Raw genomic sequence first — 25,945 nt, 5'->3', positions numbered from 1 at the left:
TTTGGAGAGGTTTTTTTCCCCTTCTCCTCCATTCTCCTTTCAGGATCTTGGGCACGTACGCACACGCGCCCGGCGTGAGTTTTAAGCCACCGGGTCCGGGACGCGAACCACGGTCGACTACGTGGGAGTCCAGCGACATAGCCATTACGCTAACTGCTGGTTCCCCGTGCCCAAGATCCTGAGAAGAGAATGGAGAAGAAGGGATTACGGTGTGGCCATCCCCCCTGGGGTGATTTCTTGCTTTCTGTCTCTCTGTCTCTCTCTGTCTTTCTGGCGAGCGCACGCGCCCTATAGCAAAAACCTCTCCCCGCTCCCCGCCAAAAAAAATCCCAAGAGGAGAATGGAAGAGAAGGGATTGTGACATTGCCATCCCCGCTGGGGGGTGATTTCTCTCTCTCTCTCTGTTTCTCTCTGTCTCTGGTGAGTGCATGCTACCTATAGCAAAACAAACAAACAAACAAAAACAAACAAAAACAGGTATTTTACTTGGGCTTGACAAAACAGAAGTTTTTCTCTAGAGACTTCATGTCCCTTTAAGGCTAGTTGTTTCAAGAGATACGCAGTTAATCTCTGGAAGCCTATGAACTTTAAAAGCAAAGGAAGAAATTGTCCATGTATTGTGTAAGTATAGGTCCTCCTAGGAAGCTTAGATCAGCTAGGTCAGCCTTTAATATCAGAGAAAAGTAAGTAGGGCTCTCTATAACCCAGGGGTGAAACTCTTCAGGTATATTTTTGTGTCCCAAGGAAAAGCAGATAGATATGGGCTATTTGGATCTCCTGAATACTAGAGGAAACACTAAGTACTTTGCTTCTAATGGGAATGACTGCCAGAAGAATATGGGGATTTGGTATCAACTGATGTCTTGGAATCACCGTATTATTGATTGCACAAAATGCATTTGATTTTCTCATTGGAAGGAATGAGGTATCCTATAAACTGCAAGGGGTAATTAGGCCTTTTATTTTATTTTTTTAATTGCCAAATGGTGCATGTGTTCACCAGAGAGAGAGAGAGAGAGAGAGGGAGAGACAGAGAGAGAATGCACCATCCAATGGGGCATAGTCATGCCCCAATCCTTTTTCATCCATTTTCCCATCCCATCAGGATTTGGGGTAACACACATATATATTTAGTATGTTTTCAAGCTGCTAGGGCTGGAATTTGTATTATAGTCAGCCATGTGAGAGCCAGCTCCCTATGCACAGTGCTTAGCCACTGCTCTACAGGGCCAGCCCTAATTAAGCCTTTCTTAATGTAACCTTTAATTAGGCCTTTCTTTTTTTCTTTTTCTTTTTCTTTTTTTTTTTTGGAGAGGTTTTTCACTATAGGGCACATGCGCGCTCGCCAGAGAGAGAGAGACATAGAGACAGAAAGCGAGAAATCACCCCCCAGTGTGGATGGTCACTCCGCAATCCCTTCTCCTCCATTCTACTTTCAGGATCTTGGGCACGCACGCACACGCACCTGGCATGAGTTTTAAGCCACCAGCTCTGGGACGCAAACTGCGGTCGACTACATGGAAGTCCAGTGACATAGCCATTATGCTAACTGCTGGTTCCCTAATTAGGCCTTTCTTAATGTAATCTTTAATTGTAGGCTATACCTTTAGTTTCTTCTATACACACACATACACACATGTACATACATACATGTTGCTTTATTTTATGCAGGGGTTTAGATGGATTCACCTCATATTAGTAATTAAGTGGCTGAAATTGTTTTTCCAGTATCAGAATGACTGGGACCACAAGTCATTTGCCAAGATCTGACAGAACTTCTAAATTATTAATATTATCCAATGAATTTGAAATATTTAGTTGAATTTTTTATCTCCATTTGATTGTTTTTCTTGTTTTTGTGTCTCTTGCTCCATATCCAAAAATATTTCCCCCTTTTGAGTTTGTGTATTATGGAGCTCTAGAAAATCTCTACCAAGATGTATAGAACCTTAAAGAACAAGTAAAACAGAATGAAGGCCACTAAGTAGCCCTATTTGAAATTATTATTATTTTTAAAGGTTTTCATTTTAGGGTACATGAACTCACCAAAGAGGAGAGAGACAGTGAGAGGGAAAGTAAGAAGTTGCTGCTCCAGGGGGCACAGCCATGCTGCAGTCCCTTCTTAAGAACTCCATTCTCCTCCTGGGATTTTGGGCATACACACACCCATGTACAGTGTGATTTTGAAGCCACTGAGTTTGGAACTGGAAATGTGGGAGTCCAGTGACATAACCACTATGCCACCTGCTGACCCCTCCCCCCTGCCCCCGGCCCTCGTTTCAAATTCTAAAGCCTGAGGTTTTGTTTTTGTTTGTTTTTATGATAGAGGATGTGTGTGCATGCAGGTGAGAGAAAGACGCACATACCCCTCTGGTCACACCATGATACCCCTTCCCCATCCCTTTAGTTCCTCAGGATCCTAGGTGCCAGCACACACAGGTGGTGTGTGTTCAGGCTGACCTGGGGAATCTGAATTCATGATTGGTCATGTGGCTTCCATCCTTGCAGGGTGCTTGTTGTGACACAGCAACTGGGCTGAAGGTTGAAAATTATGAACAGTCGTAGGTTGGTTAGATACCCCCACCATTTGAATAGTCTTACTATTTTCTGAGGAAAGGAACAGCTTAGTGTGATAGGGTTGATAACAGAGAGCTGTAGTTATCATTTATGAAATATCTGTTTCTCCTAGTGTATTCATAAGGATAAATGAAAGGGGCCTCATTTGTTCTTAATTTTGTAAATTATCGCAACACAGTCATACTGTTTTTTAAGGTGTTATACGTAACTGCTTTTGTGCTGCAGTGACAGAATGGAGTAATTTTGAGGAGACCATATAGCCTGCAAAGTCTAGATTATTTACTAACTGACCCTTTTCAGAAAAGTGTGCCAACCCTGTATATTAGTATCCTAATGCTGCTGTGAAAGTTACTACACACTTGACCACTTAAACAAAAACCCTGGTAGCTTAAAACAACACAAATTATACTCTTAATGATTCTGGAGACTAGAGGTCTAAAATCAGTTTCACTGGGCCAATGTCAGAGATGTGGGTAGGGCTGGTTTCTTCTAGAAACTAGGGGAGAATCTTTTTTTCTTTCCTTTTCAAGCTTCTGTATTTTGCCTGCTTTCCTTGAATCCTAACTCCTTTTCTCATCATTCCAATCTTTTAATGTTGTCACATCTATTTCCTGTGTTAAAGTTCCCTCTGATTTGCTTTTATAAGGATACTTGTGAATACAGTTAGGTTTCTACTCAATAATCCAGCATAGTCCTTATCTCATAGTCAAGATCTTTAATTGAGTCACATCTGCTAAGTGCATTTTACTACATAAGGTAAATTTAGATTGTAGGAAGCAGGACCTGGATATTTAAGGGGATATTGTTTAGTTCACCAGTCTTCCACCGCCCCCTCAAAGATTTTCATCCATCCTACATACAAAATACATTCACCCTATTGTAGTATTCCCCCAAGTTTAAACCCATTATATCAACTCAAATCCAAAATCTCACTAAATATCGTAGCTCAGAAGTCCCAGATCTTATCATCTAAATCTGGGAGAGGTGAGTTTCTGTGTATGATTCACCATAGGCAGAATTACTCTCTATCTGTGGAACTGTAAAACTAGGAAATAAATTATGTGATCTCAAAATAGTGATGGTTCAGACATAGAATAACAGTTACTTACATTCCCATTTTGAAAAGAAGAAAGTGAAAGGAAAGAAAGGAATCACCAGTGCCAGACAATTTTGAAACCCAGTCAGGAAAACTCCTTTAGTTTTCAAGTTTGGGAATAATCTGTGGCTCCCAGCTCTGCTCCATGGCCTGAGGGTTGTTTCTGTGTGTTGTGTATGACTTCTTTCATGCCACAGCAGCAGAATTGGTTAGTAGCCAGGAGGTCATATAGCAGGTAAAACCTAAAATATTTACTAAATTGTCTCCTGTCAGAATATAAGAGGATGGGAGTCTCTCCCTCTTTTGTTCACTGAAGTATTATACCTAAGTGTCTGGAATAGTGCCTGACAGGCATGTAATAGACAGTCATTGAAATGCGGAGCAAAAAGAAGAGATTAAAGCAATTTAATAGAAATGCGTTTGCAAACCTTTTGACATTGCTGAAGTAGAAACCCAGTTTATAGATTAACAAAATAAAACATTCAAAGATAGAAGAAAATTTTCCTGACATATGAAGAAAGAAATCCACAAATAAAAATAGTGTATTATATTCCAAGAAAAATTGTAACAGAATGACAATACTAAGGTATATTGAAGTTAACTTGCACTATGGAGAGAATTCTTAAGATTTCCAGCAGAAAAATCTAGTCATTTAAAAGTGAGAAAAACTAAGTTTGGTTCTTTCGTAACAGTTTTCAGTGTCGAAAACAATGGGGTCAGTATCAATAAAGTTTTTTTTTTGGAGAGGTTTTTGCTATAGGGCGTGTGCACTCGCCAGACAGACAGAGAGAGACAGAGAGACAGAAAGCAAGAAATCACCCCCCAGGGGGGATGGCCACGCCGCAATCCCTTCTCTTCCAGTCTCCTCTCGGGATCTTGGGCACGCACGCACACGTGCCCAGCGTGAGTTTTAAGGCACTGGGTCCAGGACGCGAACCGCGGTCGACTACGTCGGAGTCCAGTAACATAGCCATTACGCTAACTGCTGGTCCCAGTATCTATAAAGTTTTAAGAGAGAACACGCAATCCAAGAATAGTATAGCCAAGAATGTTGTCATCAATTACAGGTCCAAAAGCAGACTTTCAGACTTGAAAGACTTCAGCGAGTAGAAAACTTGTGAGCTTCTCTTGAAAAATAAAATTTCCAATAGTAATAATCCAAAAAAATCAAGAGAGTGAATTCTATAATGGAGAGGTTACAGGAAATGAGTTAGCAGTGAGCATTAAATGTGTTCAGTTATGGAAGTCAGGTTAATCTTCTGTAGGAATTATTGTTAAATGGAGAATATATGTGCTTATAATGCATGGTAATACAAAAAGAATGACACTAACACAGGATTGAAAGACAGACTTGAGGGTAGATTAAAGAAGAGAAAGTTTATGTGCATTAAATTTCTCGGTTTTCTTAGCTTACCTATTCTATCCAAAGATTTATGGCAGTTACAAAAAGAACCAAAGTTGGAATATATTTCTTTTGTATTTCAGAAAGAAAACATACACACTTTGCAAAATAAAATACAACTCCTATAGCCATTAGCTGTATATGGTTATTTAAATTATAATGAACATTAAATTTAGGTTAGGTAAAATAAAAATTCAGTTCCTCAGCCACACTGCCTACATTTCACGGGCTTAGTAGCCACATGTAGCTTGTGGCTACTGTACTGAATGATATAGAACGTTTTCATCATTCTAAAAGTTCTGCCGGATGGTGCTACCTGATAAGAAACAAAGGAAGTATTAAAAATAAAGATGTAACAAAACAGATTGACATAAAATTATATATATATATATATATATATATATATATATTCCATATCATGATACATATAAAGCAAAATATACAAAGTTTGAAGGTAAAAGGATAGGTGAAAGTATACATAACAGACACTGCTGAAAGGTAACTCGAGTCATGTTGTTATATCCGAAAATTGAATTCAGTGTAAGAAGTAATGAATGAAACAAAAAGGGGGTGCTTTATAAATGTCCAAATGTAGAGTGAACTGCCATGAATTATTGACTGATATACCATCAAAATATGTAAACTACTAGGAACTGTCATATTCAAACACTTAACTAGAATGTATAATGAAGGAAAAGATCCATTTTATAATGGCTCACAAAAATGATGAAATATTGAAAAATAAACTTAAGAAATGTATAGGACCTATCTGAAGAAACCTTAAAAATTATTGAGGAACATTAAAGAAATCTTATAAAAATTAAAATAATTCTCCCTCTGTTAGCCTATCTCTAAATGTAGGACTCACCACATGTTGCTGATAACTGATTCTAAATCTCATTTAAAACAGAGAGAATCATAAGGGGGAACTTTGTCTACACATAAAAAGTTATATGATGGTAGAGTAATCAAAGTGATTTTTTTCTGTAAAGTGAAGAAAACATTATAACAAAGTACAGAAATAGACCCATAACCACATATGAAAGATGACATTTCAAATTAATGCAAAAGTTTCTGAGTATGTAAAAAGGTGACATTTCTAATTAGTGCAAATATTATGAAAGAATTGCTATGTTGGAATAATGTCTACCATTTGGGGAAAAATACCAACAATAGATTTCTATCAAATTATTACAGTTCTACTAAAATAACTGAATATTTTACTTTGAGGCTGTTAGTATCTATTTCTTCATAGCCTTTTACCTAGTAATTTTAGCACTCATTGATGTTGCTTATCTGAATTTATTACTATGGTAGTTGAAAATGGTGAATTTTTAACCCCCATTTCTGGTTTTTATTTTTGGAGAGGTTTTTGCTATAGGGCACGTGTGCTCACCAGAAAGACAGAGACAGAGAGACAGAAAGAGAGAAATTATCCCCAAGGAGGATGGCCACACTACAATCCATTCTCCTCCATTCTCCTCTCATAACCCCCATTTCTATCATTATTTTCACACTACTTCACATACTTATTTCAAAAATAGCCTGTTGACTCAGCCAAGGTGTGGTGCATGCTGTTGAAATACTGCTGCTCAGTGGCTGGGCCACATGGAAGGCCTGTTCAGTTCTCTGCCCATTCTACACAAGTCATGTTCAGTGGTGCCTGTCTATAGTCTAGCTAGCTGGGAGGCTGGGTAGAAGTATCCTGAGAGGGTGAGATCTTGCCAAAACCGATTAAGTCATCTTCCCTTTCTCTTTTTCTCTCTTTTATATAAATAAACTTTAAAATTTTTAAATGAATTATCTCTCCTTTAAAAATGTATTCGTTGAATTAGTGGCTGCATTAAGATAATTATGGGGACAGTTTGGAATTAGCTAGGGGATGGACTCCAGTTGATGTCATGTTAACTCAAGTGGTTTTTTGTTTTTGTATTTTTTAGTCTGACTAAGGACATGACTGGAAAGGAAGATATATACCGAGGCCCAGCCATCAGGGCTCTCTGCAGAATCACCGATGTAAGTTCTCTTGGTTTAACCCAGGTACATCTTTCAAAGGGAACATTGTGTTTATCTGCAGGTGACCGTAGTCTGACCGAATCTTCAGTAGAAAAGAAACATGACCACCAGAAAGGTATTTTGTGGCTTCAGGCTTTTCTACTTTTAGAACTTTTTTCTGTTTATGTATTTATATTCATCTACTTTCTCTTTATATTGGCTCTTGTGAACTGTTGTAGTCAGGGCACATTGCTTACAGTAAACAGAAATCCTTTCAAATTTAACTTTAAAAAATATTATGTAGCAGATCTTTCAGAGCTTGAGGTTAAGTTTACACAACCAGATGTAAGAGCAAGAAGTGGGGCAGTTCTAAGGAACTCAGCAGCAAGAGTTCTCAGACTTCTGTGGAGATCCTTGATTTATCAGACTGAGGCCCCTTGTTAAATATTTAAGAGAGAGGTTAACCACCAGTAAGCCAGTGAGTTTGTATCCACCTAGGTCCACATCGCAGTGTTTAACCTTTATCTGGTTTGTTCTATCTTGAGGGATGAGGTCATATTGTATATTAGGCTATATTCCTTTCTAGGAGCTCTGAATAGGAAAGGTTAAAATAAAGGACAGGCTGAGCATTGCCTAGCAAATGGACTAATAGTTACATATTCATGCTTGAGTATGTATGTTTCATGTTTGCAGTCTTCTCAAGTGTTAGAGGGTGAGCAAGATCAAATTGTCAATCTGATATATCTGCATCCCAGAAGGAGTAATAGAAATGGTTTAGTATTTTTTTGCTGCCCTATTGTTTTGTTGTGGTTGTTTTCATTTCAGTGTTAAATTGATAACATAAGATTCAACATGTCAGTGCTAGCAATACAACTTTCATTTCATCTGAATTTGATCTCAGTCTATTTACTCATTTTCATCTGCCACCACCATCCCAGTGCTAAATCCTTTCCCAGTTAAAGTTGAAATATTGGGACCAGCAGTTAGCATAATGGCTATGTCGACCGCAGTTCAAGTCCTGGACCTGGCGACTTAAACTCACGCCGGGCGTGGGTGCATGTATGCTTGCCCAAGATCCCAAGAGGAGGATGGAGGAGAAGGGATTGCAGTGTGGCCATACCCCCCTGGGGGATGATTTCTTGCTTTCTATCTCTCTGTCTCTCTCTGTCTTTCTGGCAAGCACACGTGCGCTATAGCAAAACAAAACAAAACAAAACACCCTCTCAAAAAAAAAAAATAAATAAAAGAAAAAAAAAAGTTGAAATATTTCCAGAAGACTTCACATTGAGGTCTCACTATAGTACTAGATTAAACATTTAGTTTCTTATGTATGTAAGAGTATGTAAGATAACCAGGGATTACATTTGATTTACAGGACTATTAGAGATCCATATATATAATATAGCCTTCACATAGAGGTATCTTCAGGGGTTCACAAGCTACCTCCATCCTCATAGAGGAATTTTGTTACCACATCCCAGAGCAGTTCTACCTCTACTTGTGAATTTCCTTTAAGACAGCTTGTTGAACCATTAGTCTTCCTTGTATACTTGTATACAATCTTAAATGTTCTTTTTTTTATTTTTCTGAAGCTTCCACTTACTATTTGGGTTCTACCCTTTGGCATATTGTTGCTGTATTACATGATAATTCTTTTAACGCTTTCTAAGTATTTGTGTAGAAACATATACATGACTAGTTTTATAAATTATTTTGAAGTAGTTTTGCATGAGAATGCTTTGTTTTAACAGCTTTTTCTTTTCAAATGTTCTTAGGGAACAATGTTGCAAGCCATTGAAAGATACATGAAGCAAGCCATTGTGGATAAAGTCTCCAGTGTATCCAGTTCAGCATTGGTATCTTCCTTAGTAAGTGAGCAAGTATCTGTCTAGTTACCATTCATGGAACAATTTTTAGTTGCAAAACTAAAGTATCAACATTATTCTCTCCCAAATGAAACAGGTAAAAAATGTTTATATATCTCTATTACTTTATCCAAGTGTGTTTTATCTAGAGGGCATCAACTAATTAAAATAGGCAATTAACAACATGAGATTTTCATATGTTTGAGAGATTTGGAGAATTGTACATGGTATGATGATGGGAAGGTAAACAAAGGGTATGGGACAGGGAAGAAATAGGGTCATTCTCTTAAAATCTTCCTTTATGACCTGCACTTCGACTACCTTTTCCTTTTGTCTTCTACCATTCATGGTGCCTTGTGTCTGCATGTGTCCTTCTGTCCGAACTCTCCTGTCTTCTGAATTTCTTCCTAGGAAATGGTCTTTGACAAAGACCTTTTTCCCGTTTTTCATTATGATAAAGTTTATTCATTAAAGCCTATCACATTGCATTTGAGTACATCAGTTACTCATGTGTGACTGCATTAGGGCATCTAAATCTCAAGAATTCCTGATTCTGGAATATAGTTGGTCCAGATTATAGCAGGGGATAGATATATTGGTATGTTGTGTCTTTCTTCAGGTAAGTTCTCTACAAGTAAAACTTGTAATATGAACATTATTTAAGCACTGTTCTATTGACTGTCCATTCACTTCCTGCTCTTCCCCTCTCAGTACTTTCCTTAACATACCTCCCCCAGTTCAAAACAAATGTTTACCTTGGTAAGGGGTATTGGAGAAAATGTTTCTGGTTTATCAGTTGCCTGAAGAGTAGAAATTTGATATAGACTTACAAAGCTATAAAGTTTTCTTTCTTTTGGGGAAATATTTGTTATTGATTATTCATACATTATCTGTTCTCTTTTTCTCCCCTTGTGTTTAGCACATGATGAAAATAAGCTATGATGTAGTTAAGCGCTGGATCAATGAAGCTCAAGAAGCTGCATCAAGTGATAATATTATGGTTCAGGTACTATTGTTGAATCACATTAGTTTACGTCTTTAGGATCAGCTTTCATTTAGCCTGTGCTTTAGCATTCTCTAAAGGTTAAATTCTCTGGCATATGAAGAAGCCTACTGGTGTATGTTTTTAAATAGATATCTCATGAATTATGTGTCATAGGCCCTTCAAGTGTTTAGTAGAAATAGATGTCCCCCCAGAGGAATGTTCGGGAAAGATTCTCATATTCAGTAGTATATTGAGATGCTTATTCCAAAGGTCCTTCATAATGTATTTCAGTTTGTTATTTGAAAAATAATTTGTGGGGCCAACCAGTGGCCAGGTGATTAAGGTGGCTAGATCCTGCACGGCTAACTGACTGATGTAAGGCCTGTACTCAGTGGCTTGAGAAACCCACCCAATCATGTATGCTTACATGTCCAAAATCTCAACAGGATGGAGAAGTATAAGAGAAAAGATTGAGGTATCACTGTTCACCGTGGGACATGCTTTCTCACAAGCATCCCCTACAAAATTAAAAAAAAAAAAAAAAAGAATTTGTGTAAAAAGATGTTCAGTTCCAAGTTTCTCAGGCCTTATACACATTATAAAAATAACAAAGAACAATTTTATTTTGTGAAACTTTGACTGCGTAGTTAAAATCTCGACAGCAGGGGACCAGTAGATGACATAGAGGTTACTTCACTGGACTCTCACATGGCTGACCACGGTTCAAATCCTAGACTTGGTGGCTTGAAAATCACTCCAGGCATGTGTGTGTACATGCCCAAGATCCTGGGAGGAGAATAGAGAAGGGATTGCAGTGTGGTCATCCCTCCAGGGGGATGATTTTTCACCACCACCCCCCCACCCCCAACACCCCCACCCTTGCCTCTCCACCCCGCCGTCTTTCTCTGGCAAGTGCACATGCCCTAAGGCAAAACCTCTTAAAAAATCTCGACACCAGTAGCTTGAAAAACATGCTGGTCAGGCCAGCCAGTGGTGTGATAGTTAAGGCAGCTGGATCTCACATGACCTATTGCATAGTATGAATTGTCGATCTGGCAGCTTGAAAAACATGCCTGGTGCACGTGCGCGCCTACCCAAAATTCTAGTAAGGAGAAATGACTTTACTTCTCTCTCTCTTGCTCTCTGTATATCTCTGTGTGTGTGTGTGTGTGTGTGTGTGTGTGTGTGTGCGTGCGTGCACACACACCCTCTGGCAAATTACAAAAAAAAACAAAAGATAAAAACATGCTGAGTTCCTGTACATGCATGCCCTTAAATCCCAACAGGGTTAAGAAAGAGATTTTTGCAATAGGGTGCATGCACTTGCCAGAAAGACAGAGAGACAGAAAGTGAGAAATCACCCCGCCAGGGGGTGATGGCCACTCCACAGTCCTTTCTCCTTCATTCTCCTCTTGGGATTTTGGGCATGCACACACATACACCTGGTGTGACTTTCAAGCCACCAGGTCCAGGGCTCAAACTGTGGTTGGCCATATGAGAGTCCAGTGACGTAACCACTACGCCATCTGCTGGGCCCTCCCTCCCCCCAAATTCTTAACTGGCAGTTTTACTTAAAGTATGTTAGCATATTCAATTATTAGGAAGAAGTAGTAATTTTTCCTCTGGGAGACACTCTGCTCATTATGTTTTTTATACAGGGTATCACAGTACTACTTAAGACTACTTTAGGGACCAGCAGGTGGTGTGGTGGTTGAGGCGCTGGACACTCCCACATGGCCGACCAAGGTTCAAGTCCTTGAATCTGGTGGCTTGCTTTCTCACTTCCTCTCTCTCTCACTCTCCCCCTCTCTCTCTCTCTGGCCAAACTAAAAAAATAAATGAATGAATACATAAAATAAAAATAATTATTAAAAAAAAAAGACTACTTTAGAAGGTTAATCCTTTAAGTGTTAAAGTAGCCAGAGATGATTTAAAGTTACTAAGACACCTGTGACACCAATAAAGATTTGGATCTGAGATCTTCTGTACTGAGGATGTATTGGCCAATATTGACCCATCTTCAAATTTTATCACCTCTTTATACTTGTGGCAGTCTGAATTTAATATTTCTAGGGGATAAATTAGAAAATTTTATCCTTCTGTCTTGTCTGTATTTAGTTCAGTATGAAAAAGGTAATTGTATTTGTAAACATTTGACTTAGGTTCTTTTTAGTTTTTGTTATTTGCCATAGGGTGCATGCACTCACCAGAGAAAAACAGAGAGACAAAGTGAGAAATCACCCCCCAATGGAAAGGACTCACTGTAATCCCCTCTCCAGCCCCCTCTTAGGATTTTGCACATGCACCCAATGTGATTTTCTAATCACATAGTGGCCATGAAGGAGACAGTGCCTTGCCTCCACGCTATCTGCTGGCTTTTTTTTTTTTTTTTTTTTTTTTAATTAAAAATCTTTTGGATTGGCCCCTTAGCCTAATGATTAAGGGAGCCATATTCCTCATGGCTGACCAGAGTTTAAATCCCAGACCTGGAATCTTCAAAAACACATTGGGCCCCTGTGCATGCATGCCCGAAATCCTGAGAGGATAAAGAAATGGAGAAGGGATTGGGGTATGATGGTGCCCCATTGGAGGGTGCTTTCTCCCTCTCTCTCTCTCTCTGTCTCTTTCTGTTGAGTACACACCCTTAATCAGATTAAAACAAAACAAAATTTCCAGCTAGGCCAGTGGCAGTGGTATAATAGTAACACAACGCTCCATGGTGCTGAGGCCTTGTGGCAAGGTACCAGGTTCTCATCATGAGGTTACCCTTTATGCTTTGAAAGTGCATGAATGTGCCTGTGAGCCTGGCTGGCTGGGCTGTTGGTAGATGAGGGTCTAAAGATCCTGTTAGAGGTTCCCCCACCCTGTCTCTATCTGTCTCTGTCTCTCAAGGAAGAAATAAATATCTTATTCTTTAAAAATTTTTAAAAATCTATTTTCACTTGATTTCTGTGTTCATGTGTTTTGTTTTCTTTCTAATCTGTATGCTTTGTTCTCTTTTACGTTCTTTAGTACCATGCTTTGGGAGTCCTGTATCACCTTAGAAAGAATGATCGTCTTGCTGTTTCCAAGATGTTGAATAAGTTTACTAAATCCAGTCTCAAATCACAGTTTGCTTATTGCATGCTGATCCGAATTGCCAGTCGCTTACTAAAAGAAACGGAGGATGGGTAAGTGTCTTCACCTAAACCTGAATTATTTCACATTTGCAAGTTAGTACATCTCAGGGGTTACTTCCTTATGAATATTTTTTGGCCATTGCTGACCTTAGAGATGACTTTGATGTTTTTCATGTACCTACCAAGTAACACACATGTTTAATGTTATGTATGCTCTTATATGTGTACTTAGTAGATTCTGATTGCTAATAACACATTAACAAACTGATACTGAGAAAATATACTTACAGAGCATAGGCTGTACAGATAATTAAATATGAAAGCTGAAAGGGACATGAAGAACCATCTTGTCTATTTCTTTTATTTTTATAAAAGAAAATGTTGAAGTACTTCATTTAATAATTTGCCCAAGATTATTCTGCCAAGTATGAGGTGCATATGACCTTACCGAAGTATACCTTAGCAGTCTTTTGAAGGCTGAGGGAAGATGTATAGTAAACTGGGGGTATTCAGGGAGCAAAGAAGACTCCTTCCCCCAGACCAAAATGCCATGACTGAACTTCAAAATATATTTCATCATGTAGCCTAGAAAGCTGAGGTGCTAGTACAGAGAAAGATCTCTAGAGTCTGCACTGTTCCAAACCAAAGCCCTGCTGAGAATGGAAACCTGATTTGTTCTTCAAATCATTGTAAACTATAGAGAACTGAATTTCATTACAGTTGCAGCAAAGCCCAGACCCAGATCAACTTTCTAGCTACTACCAGCAGCTGGTGAGAGGTATTATTTATATCAGTCTCTATACCTTAAAGGTACCTCTGTTCTTTATGAGCAGTATCTAGAAGAAAATTAAAAAGTTCAAAGAGGCAGAGAATTATGACCCATAATTGCCGGGGACCAGCCTCGGTGTGGGTGGGTTATCTCGACGGAGGTGGCGAAGGTGAACAGAAGAAAGAGGCCTTGATGCTTTTTCATGCACGTCCTTTGCCGGACACCCCTCAGAGATCACTCTCTGAGGAGTGACAACTGCTAGGAATCATGGTGCGTTTTTATTGAAAACATGTTACATGCAAGTAAAGGGAGAGGGACTAGTGTTTCAATTATCAGCTCATAAAGTTTTAAGAATAGGGAACATAGATTCTATTCAGGGTTGGATTAAGGGTGGGTCTAGTGTAGTTCCGCAATTGTAGGTGGGTCTCCATGGAATGCAGTTTCGGGAAAGCGGTTCCGGTAAGCAGAGATGATTATCAGCTGATGTGGCATAGCAGCCATCTTGTGATTACTGGGAATGGTGCTGAGAAAAGAAAATCTCAAGAATAGATACTAGTTCTTATGGATCTTAATAAAGAATGATACTTATACAGTTTTGTAGGGATCTAAAACTTAATTTGAGGAATCCTAATATATTTATCTATTTCACTTGGAGAGGGCAGAGGTGTCCTGGGCCAGTTTTGGCCTAATCCTATTTTACAAAGAAAGGATTAAGTTTACCTTAAATGTATTTTGAAGGGCCTTCCAAAGGTCAAGATTACTTCTGCCTAGAAAGAACTTCAGCCCACCCTCTATTGTGACCATGGAGATAAAGCATTGTAATTAATAGTAAGTGATCAGAGCAAAGGGGGACTTCCTGGAAGATTTTATCATACACTCAGGATGTATAAGAGAGCTATGTAATTCTTTTATAGTAGTATATTGGGGAGCCAGAGGGGGGTCGCTTCCCAGCAAGGCTGCCACAGTTTCTGGAGCAAATAGCAAACAGCCTTGCTGACATGCTAATTGACCCAAGCTTTGTTCCAAGATCGGGGGCGCACAACAGTGGCCTTGCCAACGTGTTGATCCTACCAGAAGCGGAGCTCAAAGGTCGGGGGGCTAAGACAGATCCTGGGGCCTCGCCGGATCGGACTCCTCCACATAATTGACAGAAAATAACAACCAAAATAGTCAATAGACAAAGACTAACAGATGACCCAAATACTGGAATTTGTAGATAAAACTTTAAAGCAGTTGTAAAAATTCTAAAGGATTTAGTGGAAAAATGGACAAAATGTCTAAATGGATAAGGAATTGAGAGAATTAGAAACTTAAAAATAATCTTGAACTATTAATAAAAAGATATAGTATCAGAAACAAAAGTCTATTTGGAGATCCTAATAGCAGATTGGACACAGTGAAAGAGAAGATTAGAGAATTTGAAGACGGCTCAGTAGAAGTTGTCTGAACTAAAACACTGGGAGAAAAATAAGGCGAAAAAAATGAATAGGACATCTATAGCTTGTGGGAAATATTTTAAAAAGTCTAGATATATATAATGAGAGTTCAGAAGGAGAGTGAAGACAATGGAACAGAATAAATATTTGAAGATATGATAATATTTGAGAATGTTCCAAATTTAAAGGCATCAGCTACAGATCCAAGAAGGCCAGCTTCAGTATTGACTGGACAAAAGGAATCAGAACATGGTTTGAGGTGGGAAGACTGACTGAAAACTTAGAATAGAAATATGGCAAGGATGAAGCCACAATAGAAATGAGTCTCACAGTCAATTTTAAAAACAGCAGAAATCATTGACTAGCCACTGAACTGTGCCTGTACAAGGGAAGACTCTAGAAATCCTGGTGAAAAGCAATAGCTTTTAGTTGAAAGAACGGAATGGAGAATTCAGCTGCAATTCCCTGTGGAAGGAGATATATTTTGGAGTTTGATCCCAACCAACCTGCCTGCTAGAGAAAAGTCATAAACTCTATAGACTTTACAATATATTATTATTAGTATCTAATATATGGTGAAAAAGTGCTAAAAATACAATAAATTCAGAAAAATGTGACCTGTAGTCAAGACAAAAAACACAATCGATGAAAATAGGCCCTGAAATGAACCAGACATTGGAATTAGCAGACAAAATCTTTAAAAGCATCTTTTATAAATTTTCCTAGGACTTCACTGGAAAATAGTTACTATAGGGGCCAACAGGTGTCATGGAAAATGAAAACTATAAAAATAACTAAATTTAAATTCTACAGCTTAAAAGTATTATGTCAGGATTTCATCAGAGAAGCAGAACTTGAAGGGTATAAATACATGAACACAGTTTTTTACAAGGAATTGGTGTGTGTGGTTTTGGGACTGGCTAAGCAAGTCCACAATCCAGAGGGCAGGCTGTCAAAAGGGATTATCAGACAGGCACAGGCCAAAGCTGCTGTCCTGAGGTGGAAGTTGTCATCTCATATTTTATTATAAGCTATGAGATGAAACCAGGTCACAACTTATCTTTGGAAATTTCAAATATCCATCTTCATTGTTTTCAAGTTCTGCTTTCCAGGTAACTTCAAGGCATGAATTCAGTAAGTTGTCTGCCAGAACATAACAAGGATTCACCTTACTCTAGTTTACAGTGAAGTGTTCTTCACCTTGTTTGATACCTCACTACAATGTCCCAAGTCCAGATTTCTACAAGGTAGCCTATGAGCCCTCACTAGGAGTGCCCTTAATAACTACCTGTTCAAAACAGCTTAGACTTTGTCTGTCATGCTCTTCAAAATTCCTTCAGCTTTCACCCACTGCCTAGCAGTTTTACTATTTTAGGTATGTAATGCAACAGCACCTCACTTACAGGTACCGAAAGCTGTGTTAGCATTTTTTATTGCTGCCATAACTAATTTCCACAAATGTAATGACTTAAAATATATCATCCATTTTTTCTTTTTTTTTTTTTTAATATAGAGAATTTTTGCTATAGGGCATATACACTTGCAGGAAAGACAGCGAGAAAGCAAGAAATCACCCCCCAGAGGGTTTGCCATGCCACAATCCCCTCTCCTCCATTCTTCTCTTGGAATTTTGGACATACATGTAGATACATCCAGCATAATGAGTTTTAAGCCGCTGTGTTTAGAAATCGCCTCAACTAAACAGCCAGTTTTTCTTCCTTTATTTTTTTTCTTTCTTTCTTCCTCCCTCCTTCCTTCCCTCCTCTCCTCTCCTCTCCTCTCCTCTCCTCTCCTCTCCTCTCCTCTCCTCTCCTTTTTTCTTTTCAGAGAGATTTGCTATAGGCTATGCATGTTTGCCAAAGAGACAGAAAAACAGAAAGGGATAAATCATCCCTCAGGTGGGGATAGCCACACTGGAATCCCTTCTCCTCCATTCTTCTCTGGATTTTGGGCATGCACGCATGTGCATGAGTTTAAGCCCCAGGTCTGGGACTCAATCATGTGGGAGTCTAGCAACAGAACTATTACACCATCTGTTTATCCCTCTCACCATCTATTTCTTTTTCTTTTTCTTTTTCTTTTTCTTTTTCTTTTCTTTTCTTTTCTTTTCTTTTCTTTTCTTTTCTTTTCTTTTCTTTTCTTTTCTTTTCTTTTCTTTTCTTTTCTTTTCTTTTCTTTTCTTTTCTTTTCTTTTCTTTTCTTTTCTTTTCTTTTCTTTTCTTTTCTTTTCTTTTCTTTTCTTTTCTTTTCTTTTCTTCTCTTCTCTTTTCTCTTTTCTCTTTTCTCTCTTCTTTTCTTTCTCTTTTTTAAGAGAGGTTTTGCTATAGGCCACATGTGCTCACCAGAGAGACAGAAAGTGAGAGATCACCCCCCAAGAGAGATGACCATGCTGCAGTCCCTTCTCCTCCAGTCTTCTCTTGGGATTTTGGGCACACATGCACATGTGCCTGGCATGAATTTTAAGCCACTGGGTCTGGGACTTGAACCACAGTCAACTTTGTGGGAGTACAACGACATAATCATTATGCTAACTGCTGGTCTCATCATCTGTTTCTTATTTCAGTTTTTGTAGGTTAGAAGTCCAATAGAGGTTTCATATGCTTAAAGTCATGGTGTTGACAATGTGTCATTGCTTATCAGAGGCTTTGGGAAAAAAATCTACTTCCAATCTCATTCAGATTGTTGACCAAATTCATTTATTTGTCATTGTAGGTTATAGATTATCTGTTGCTTTTAGTCCAGGCTTGGTGCCCCTCATTTTAGTCCCTAGCACGTTGGCCCGTGCATCACAGGGCTAGCCATGTATGTTGAGTCTGCCCTTTGAATCTCTCTGGCTCACCCTTCTGCTACTTTTGTCTCTTCTCTTACCACATCTGTTGTGTTTTTGTTTTTGAGAGATTTTTTTCCATAGGGTGTGTGTGCTTGCTGGAGAAACAAAGAGACAGAGACAGAAAGAAATCACCCCCTGGCAGCCTGGCCAATCTCTTCTCTTCGTTCTTCTCTTTGGATTTTGGGCATGCATGCACACACACCTATCATGAGTTTCAAGCAAGTGTACAGGATTCAGACCACTGTCAGCCATGTGAGAATCCAGCTCCTTAACCACTACGCCACCTGCTGGTCCCACCACATCTAGGTTTTTTTAAAATTTTATTTTAATTTATTGTTATCATAATTTTTATATTACATTTAAAACACATATATCTTTATAGTGTATTACATTTCTTTTTCCAGCATGAATTACCATGTATATCCATCAAGACAAAGACATTACTATCCACATCATCATCAAATAGCTTTTCATCATTTTTTTCAGATTATTATTATTATTTATTCTCTTTATTTTTTTAAGAAATATTAATTTAATTTAATTTAATTTGTGATTATTCTTCAGTTTGGCCAGAGAGAGACACACACAGAAAGAGAGAGAAGGAAAATGAGAAAGCAAGCAGCCAGGTCCAGGACTCAAACCACGGTTGACCATGTGGGAGTCTAGCACCTAAACCACCATGCCACCTGCCAGTCCCATATTCTCTTTATTTTTTAAAATATTTAATCACTATATATCATTTAGCTTCTAAAGAGAATTTACCCAAAATGAAATACTTCTCAGACCAGTCCAGTTGATAGGCCCAGCTGCAGTGGCATAAGTGGGAGGGCTTCCCTGCTAGTGGCTGAAGCTGCATGGGAGGCTTGGATTTGCTTTCCAACCCAACGTGAGCAGGCCAAACATGGTGGCATGTTCTTGTGGTCCTAACTAACCGGGAGGGTAGGGCGAGAGGATCAAGATATGGCACGACTCAGGAACCAGCAGTTATCATAATGGCTATGTTGCTGGACTCCCATGTAGTCAACTGTGGTTCGAGTCCCGGACCCGGTGGCTTAAACTCACGCCAGGCACGTGTGCGTGCGTGCCCAAGATCCCGAGAGGAGAATGAAGGAGAAGGGATTGTGGTGTGGCCATCCCCCCTGGGGGGGTGATTTCTCGCTTTCTTTCTCTCTGTCTCTCTCTCTCTGTCTGGCGAGCGCACGCGCCCTATAGTGAAAAAAAAAAAAAATCTCTCCAAAAAAAAAGATATGGCAAGACTCTATCAGAAAAATGTGTCCCGCTTCCTGCACATGCTCTCTCTCATTAAAAGAAGATAAGAAGTTAGGACGGTAATTATCTTTGTGATAACATAGTAGTGTTTGGTACGTGGTATGTTGGGGTGGTATGAGGTACTAGAAATCATTATTTGCCTTACTATATTTGCTTTGTAATAATTTAGTTATGTTTTATACACTGTATTAGTTATCTACTATTACATAACAAATTACTCTCAGATTTACCAGATTAAAAAGGACAATAGATACTTATTTTTCTGCATAAGTTCTGTGGGTCAGGGATTTAGATGGTTTTTGTTTAGGGTCTTCCATGAGGTTGTTATTGTTATTAGCCAGGTCAAGCAATATTGCTATCTGGAGGTAAGAGCTCTCTCCTTGGTCTGCCTTCTTGCTGTGTTCTCACATTGCCTTCCATATGTCTGGGGAGAAAGAGAGAGAGAGAGCATACCCCATTTCTGGTGTTTACTCTTATAGTAACACTAATTCTGTGTAATCAGGACCCCACCCTTATGACCTCATTTAACTTTCTTAGAGGCCCTGTCTCCAAATATAGCCACACTGGAGGTAAGGACTTCAACACACAGACTTTGAATATTGAACATTGAGTTTGAATATCATTCATTTTATAACAGCTAATTTATGCACTTTTCTATATTTTTGTTATAATTTAATACAGAGGTTATTGCCATAGGGTGCATGTGCTCACGGAAGAGAGAGAGAGAGGGAAAGTGAGAAATCATTCCCCAGGGGAGATTGCCATATTGCAGTTCCTTCTCCATTCTCCTGGAATTTTGGGTATGAATACACATGCACCTGGCATGATTTTTTAGGCCATCAGGTCTGAGACTCGAACCACAGTCAACTGTGTAGGAGTCTAGCACCTTAATCACCATGCCACCTACTGGCCCTGCAATGTTAATTTTTAAAAATAGTTCATGGTTTCTTAGACTTGTAGAAAGATAGAATCTTCAGGTTAGTTTTTTTAAAAAGCACTAAATACTGAGTACAGTGGAAGATAAGCAAGCATGTTGTAATACTGAATTATTTTAACATCTAAAGTAGAGATGGTTCTGAAAGTCAAATGGAAATAAAGGTATTTGATGTCTCTTGGGACCAGCAGTTGACATTATGGCTGTGTCACTGGACTCTCATGTAGTCGACTGGTTCGGGTCTTGGTCCAGGCGCGTGTGCGTGTGTCCCAGGATCCCAAGAGGAGAATGGAGGAGAAGGGATTGCGGCATGGCCATCTTCCCTGGGGGGTGATTTCTACTTTCTGTCTCTCTGTCTCTCTCTGTTTTTCTGGCGAGCACACACGCCCTATAGCAAAAATCTCTTCCCAAAAAAAGATACTTGACCTCTCATTTTACTTCATCTTTCTCTGAGCTATATCAGATGCACGAATGCATTGGATCAGTGTCTTCATAGTGTTGTGGGAAATAACTGGCAATCCTGAATTCTGTACCCACCCCATCTATCATTCAGCAGTGAAAATGAAAGACAGTCTCAAAAATAAGGGTTTACCAAAAGTTTACCAATCACTTTGTAAGGATTACCTGTACATTTATTCCAACATAAAGAAGTAGATACTCAGAAGGTAGTAGTAAGATTTGTGAAGTAATATTGAGCTATAGAATTGATTTTTTTTAAACTTTTAAACATTTAATTACAAGCTCTAAATTCCAGAGGATGGCAACATGATGAGCTGTGACGTAGAAGACCAGCTCTGCAGTGGAGTGGTTAAGTGCTATGCATGGAAAGCCAGATACCACATGGCTGACTGAGGTCATGTCTCAGCCCTGGAAGCTTGAAGGGCGTACAGGCATGTGCATGCGCATGTGCATGCCCTGGTCTTAATGGGATGGAGAAATGGAGAAAAAGGACTGAAACATGACTACACCCTCTTGGTGGTGCTTTCTCTCTGTCTCTCTTTCTTTCTCCTTAGTGAGTGCGTGCATCCTCTGGCAATTAACAAAAAAAAAAGTTGCACAAAGTAGCACTAGACAGAAGTAAAAGAATGTTGTGTGTGTATGGGTGTGTTTCTTGTTTGAAAGAAAGATAGTAATGATTAATAATAAATTTTGTCAAAAATAAATTAGTTAGTAATTAAGACTATAATCTGAATATAAAGTTTTCAAAATGTTGAAGAAAAAATTGAACAAGAAAAACCTGATTGAAGGTGGATAAGGAGGAAAAATAATTAAGGTGAAATAGAAAATGGAAAATAAATTGGGTGGAAGTAAGTGTAAACCTGTTAGTTATCTCTTGCTAATGGCAAATTGGCTCCAAACCTAGCAGCTTATAAAACCATGTCGTATCTCATAGTTGCCAAGGTCAAGAATCTGGGAAGGATTTATCCATCTGATTCTGGTTCAGGGTCCTTCCTGAATTTGCAGTCAAGTTGCTGGCCAGCACTGTAGTCATCTGGATCTGGAGGATCTACTTAGAATTTCACTCATGTGGTTGTGAGCAAGCCTCCGTTTCTTCTGGCTTTTGGCCAGATGCTTTAGTTTCTTACTGTCAGATCTCCCCTTAGGCTGCCTCATAGCATGGCAGTTGGCTTCTCCCAAAACAGTGGACTGAAAGAGAACCTGACAGAGATGCTACAGTGTTTTAAAACTTGTCTCAGAAGTTACATAACACCACTTCTGTTACTCTCTTGGTTATGTAGACAAACCCTGGCATAATGTGGGAGGGGACTGCACAAGGACATGGATAGTCCCAAGTGGAGGTTTTAGGCAGTCATTTTGGAGTTGGCTAATACACAAAATTGATCATTTATCGTAATAAACATAAGCAGATTTACCTATTAAAGAACCTAAGATTGGGTAAAATAAATAATAAAGAGACCTGTTATGCTTATATAAAAGACACTTCTAAACATAATGACAGGGAAAAATTTATTGGGTCATTGGAAAAGCTATGATGGATTTTGCATTAAAAAATAAGAAATGGAACCAGCAGATGGCATAATGATTGTGTCACTGGACTCCCACGTAGTTGACTACAGTTTGAGTTCTGGACACGGTGGCTTAAAACTCACACTGGGCACGTGTGCATGCATGCCCAAAATCCCTAGAGGAGAATGAAGGAAAAGGGATTGTGGCATGGCCATCTACCCCTGGCCCTGGGGATTATTTCTGTTTCTCTGTCTCTCTGGTGAGTGCACATGCCCAATAGCAAAAATCTGTTTAAAAACAAAACAAAACAAAACAAGACAAAACATGACTTCCCATTTTCCCACAGCAGCATAAAATAAATCCAAATGTATGTTAGACATTTAATATGTAATATTGTTCTATTATTTAATATAAGCCAGAATGGAAATCAGAGTATAGAGCATCAAAAATGACAGTGGGGCTAGCTGGTGGCATGGTGGTTAAAGCATGTGGATTCTACATGGCCATCTGTGTGATTTGAGTCCTGGACCCGACAGTTTGAAAAACACACGGGGGGAACCAACAGATGGTGTAATGATTACGTTGCTGGACTCAAAGGTAGTTGACCATGGTTTGAGTGCTGAACCTGGTGGCTTAAAACTCAGGACAGGCATGTGTATGCATGCATGTCCAAGATCCCAAGAGGAGAATGGGGTAGAAAGGATTGCAATGTGACCATCCCTCCTCGGGGGGAAGGGGGTGATATTTCACTTTCTGTTTCTCTGTCTCTCTCTGTCTCTCTGTCGAATGTATGTGCCCCATAGCAAAAATCACTCTCAAAAAAATAAATAAATAAAAGGAAAACACACGGGCGCGTGTGTGTGTGCATGCCCAAAATCCAAAAGGAGAGAGAAAAAGAGGAGAAAGGATTGTGGTATAACTGTGCCCCATGGTGAGGGTGTTTTTTTGTGTTTGTGTGTGTGCTCGCTCTCTTTCTGGCAAGAACACGTGCTGGCCCCTGACAAAAAAAAAAAAAAAAAAGACAGTGACTTGCTTTATTTTGGCAAAAGTTATGGTCAAAAATATATAACAGGAATTAACTTATACATAATATTCATAATATACAAAGAAAAATCTTAAAGAAGTACAGAGAAATTGAGTCCTCTTGATCTATTCATGGAAGAATTTAACACAGTTATACAGAAACTGAAAAATTAAGTATAAAAATGTAAGACTAATTGATCTGTACAACACTGAGAACAAAATTGACTTCATAGTTAGAACCTAGTGTCTTCCTCCTTTATTCTTCTGTAAGAGTGTTTTCCAGCTCTTGTTTTGCATGCTTATTTTTCTGTGTTTTTATGTATTTTATCAAGAATTGTTTAGCTTTCCCTTTAGTCGAGTTTGCCTCTTCCTGGGAGGCTTCCACCAAGAGCATAATAACAACCAAGGGGTTCTGGACAATCTTATTTTCCAGGTTTTTACTCATTAAGATTTTAGGGCTATTTCCCACAGGCAATGATCAGCAATCCCAGTGACTTGGCCAAGCTGCCATAATGCCAAAATGGGCCTTTTGCCTTGGATCCCTTTATTCACTTCCAAAAGCCATAGTAGGAACCTGATTTGATGCCAGCTTTGCTGTTAAATTTTTTATTCAGCTAAGCACAAGTGGCCAGGCAGAACTCATGCAAAGGCTTTTGGAGTAACATTGGGGGGCCCTTATAGAGACTGGAGTAATATCAGAAACTGCCCTCATTGTCCATTCTTTTTAGGTCAATATATAGACGTCCAGCAGGGCCGTTTTCACACTTAAAGAGAAGGATTATGATCCTTGGGCTTTGTGGTTTTTAAACTCCATTAAGTTTAGAATCTCTACCTACTCACTATTATGGTCAGGAGTGGGATGCAGAAGAAATATAATGTGGCATAATTTTGGTTTCAGCCCTGTTTTGACAGCCTAACATAAATGTTGAGGGGAAGTAGCCTCTTCCTGGTGTAATTAGAGACTGGGACCCAAATCTTGCAGCTGTATGATGTAGCATGCTAGTAGCAGCGAAAATTTCCATGTAAGCATTCATGGATGGGGAAGTACCAGCCTATCCCATGGCATGATAGGAAGGAGCTGGAGTCCAGGCATTGTGGCTGACCAGAATTGATTGCCTTACACATTGGGCTGAGTCCAGTTTTTATGGAAGTTAATAAGGAACCAAATCCTTTTCTAGAGGGCCAGCAAATAGTTTTGCCCAGAATGACCCTACTCTCAACTTGTTAAACTCAATTGTTAACTCATAATTTTTTTCTAAATTCTTTTTTAAATGGCATTTTTAAAAAATGCAAGTTAATTATTTTTTTTTCTCCTCTACCTTTTTGTTTCTCTCTTACTCTAGTGACTGGGACCTCCCATGTAATTGTATAGCAGTGACATCTATATCTTATTTCTGATCTCATAAGTAACAATTTCAATATTTTACCATTAAGTATATTTGCTGACCCAGCCTTAGTGGTGAAAGTAGGAGAATACCACTGTTTTATGGCTAAGGCCATAGAGGAGGCCTGGGTTTATTTCTCAACTCAACCTAAAATAGGCCAGGAATGGTAGGGTGTGCCTGTGATTCTAGCTAACTGTAAGGCAGGAGCAAGAGGATTATGACATGACAAGAGTCTCAGAAAAACCTTTCTCCCGTCTGTCTTCTAGCCTCCCTTCCCTGTATTCTCTCCTCCCCTGCTAACTTGTTTATTAAAAAAAAAAAAAAAAAAAAAAATTTGTTTGCTGTATATAGTTTTATTTTCCTAAAATGTTCATCATCAAATTAAGAAAGTTTTTTCTGAGTTTACTGAATTTTTATAATGAACAGATTTGTAATTTATCAAAATCTTTGTGCAGCTATGTAAATGATTATGATTTTTCTTCTTTAATCTGTTAATATGGTTTAATTTTGATCGATCTGTATATTTTTTATATTGTAATAACCCAAGAAATTTAGTTCTGTACACATACAAAAAATAGTTAATAAGTGTAATAAAGGCCTAAATAAATACACAACTAACAAATTTCAACCTGTTAAAGCTAAACATAATACTCAGGCCAAGGCCCATAGCTCAGCAGTTAACAGAGCTTGAGTCATGTGACCAACTGCAGTTTGAATTCCAGTAGCTTAAAAAACATGGGCATATGTGCATATGAGTCCAAAATCCTGACAGTGAGGAAGAAAAGAAGAAAAAAGAATTGTGTCATGACTGTGCTGTGTTAGGAGTTACAGGGGTACTTTCTTTCTCTCTCACACTTTTACTCTGTCTGACCAATTCATGTACCCTCTTGCAATTATATTTATTTATATATATTATATATATATATATATATATATATATATATATATATATACACACACAAACATATATACGTGTGTGTGTGTGTCTGTGCATGATATATTTATATAAATGCACATATAAAATGTTTCTATTCATCCTTCTGTTGATGGACATTTAAGCTGATTCTATAACCTGGCTATAGTGAATAATGCTGCAGTGAATGCAATAGTGCAGGCATCTCTTTGACAAAGTAAATTCAGATCTTTTGAGTAAAAACCCAGAAGTGGAATTGCTGGATCATATGGTAATTTAATTTTTAGTTTTTTGAGGAACCTCCACACAGTTTTCTATAATGGCTGTACTCATTTACATTTCTAGCAAAAAAGAAACCTTCACTGAGTATCTCCTATGA

At 38.7% G+C, this 25,945-nt stretch overlaps 1 protein-coding gene across 3 annotated transcripts in view; it reads left to right on the top strand.

The window, feature by feature from the left end:
• Nucleotides 1–25,945, top strand: part of COPG2 (coat protein complex I subunit gamma 2) — a 159,026-nt gene that overhangs the window by 34,478 nt on the left and 98,603 nt on the right. For 2 of the 3 annotated variants that reach the window (XM_006158835.3, XM_027775874.1), the window contains 4 exons: nucleotides 7,016–7,091; nucleotides 8,846–8,938; nucleotides 9,855–9,941; nucleotides 12,933–13,090. In XM_006158835.3, coding sequence (XP_006158897.1) covers nucleotides 7,016–7,091; nucleotides 8,846–8,938; nucleotides 9,855–9,941; nucleotides 12,933–13,090 — 414 coding nt within the window. Of the gene's footprint in view, nucleotides 1–7,015; nucleotides 7,092–7,115; nucleotides 7,207–8,845; nucleotides 8,939–9,854; nucleotides 9,942–12,932; nucleotides 13,091–25,945 lie in introns of those variants that run through there. The other variant, XM_027775875.1, reaches the window with a different exon arrangement.

Source organism: Tupaia chinensis, unplaced genomic scaffold (assembly GCF_000334495.1).
Source record: "Tupaia chinensis unplaced genomic scaffold, TupChi_1.0 Scaffold000610_1, whole genome shotgun sequence".
NCBI lineage: Eukaryota > Metazoa > Chordata > Mammalia > Scandentia > Tupaiidae > Tupaia > Tupaia belangeri.
Note: the sequence above shows the minus strand (reverse complement) of the source record. Positions and strands in the feature narration are given on the sequence as shown.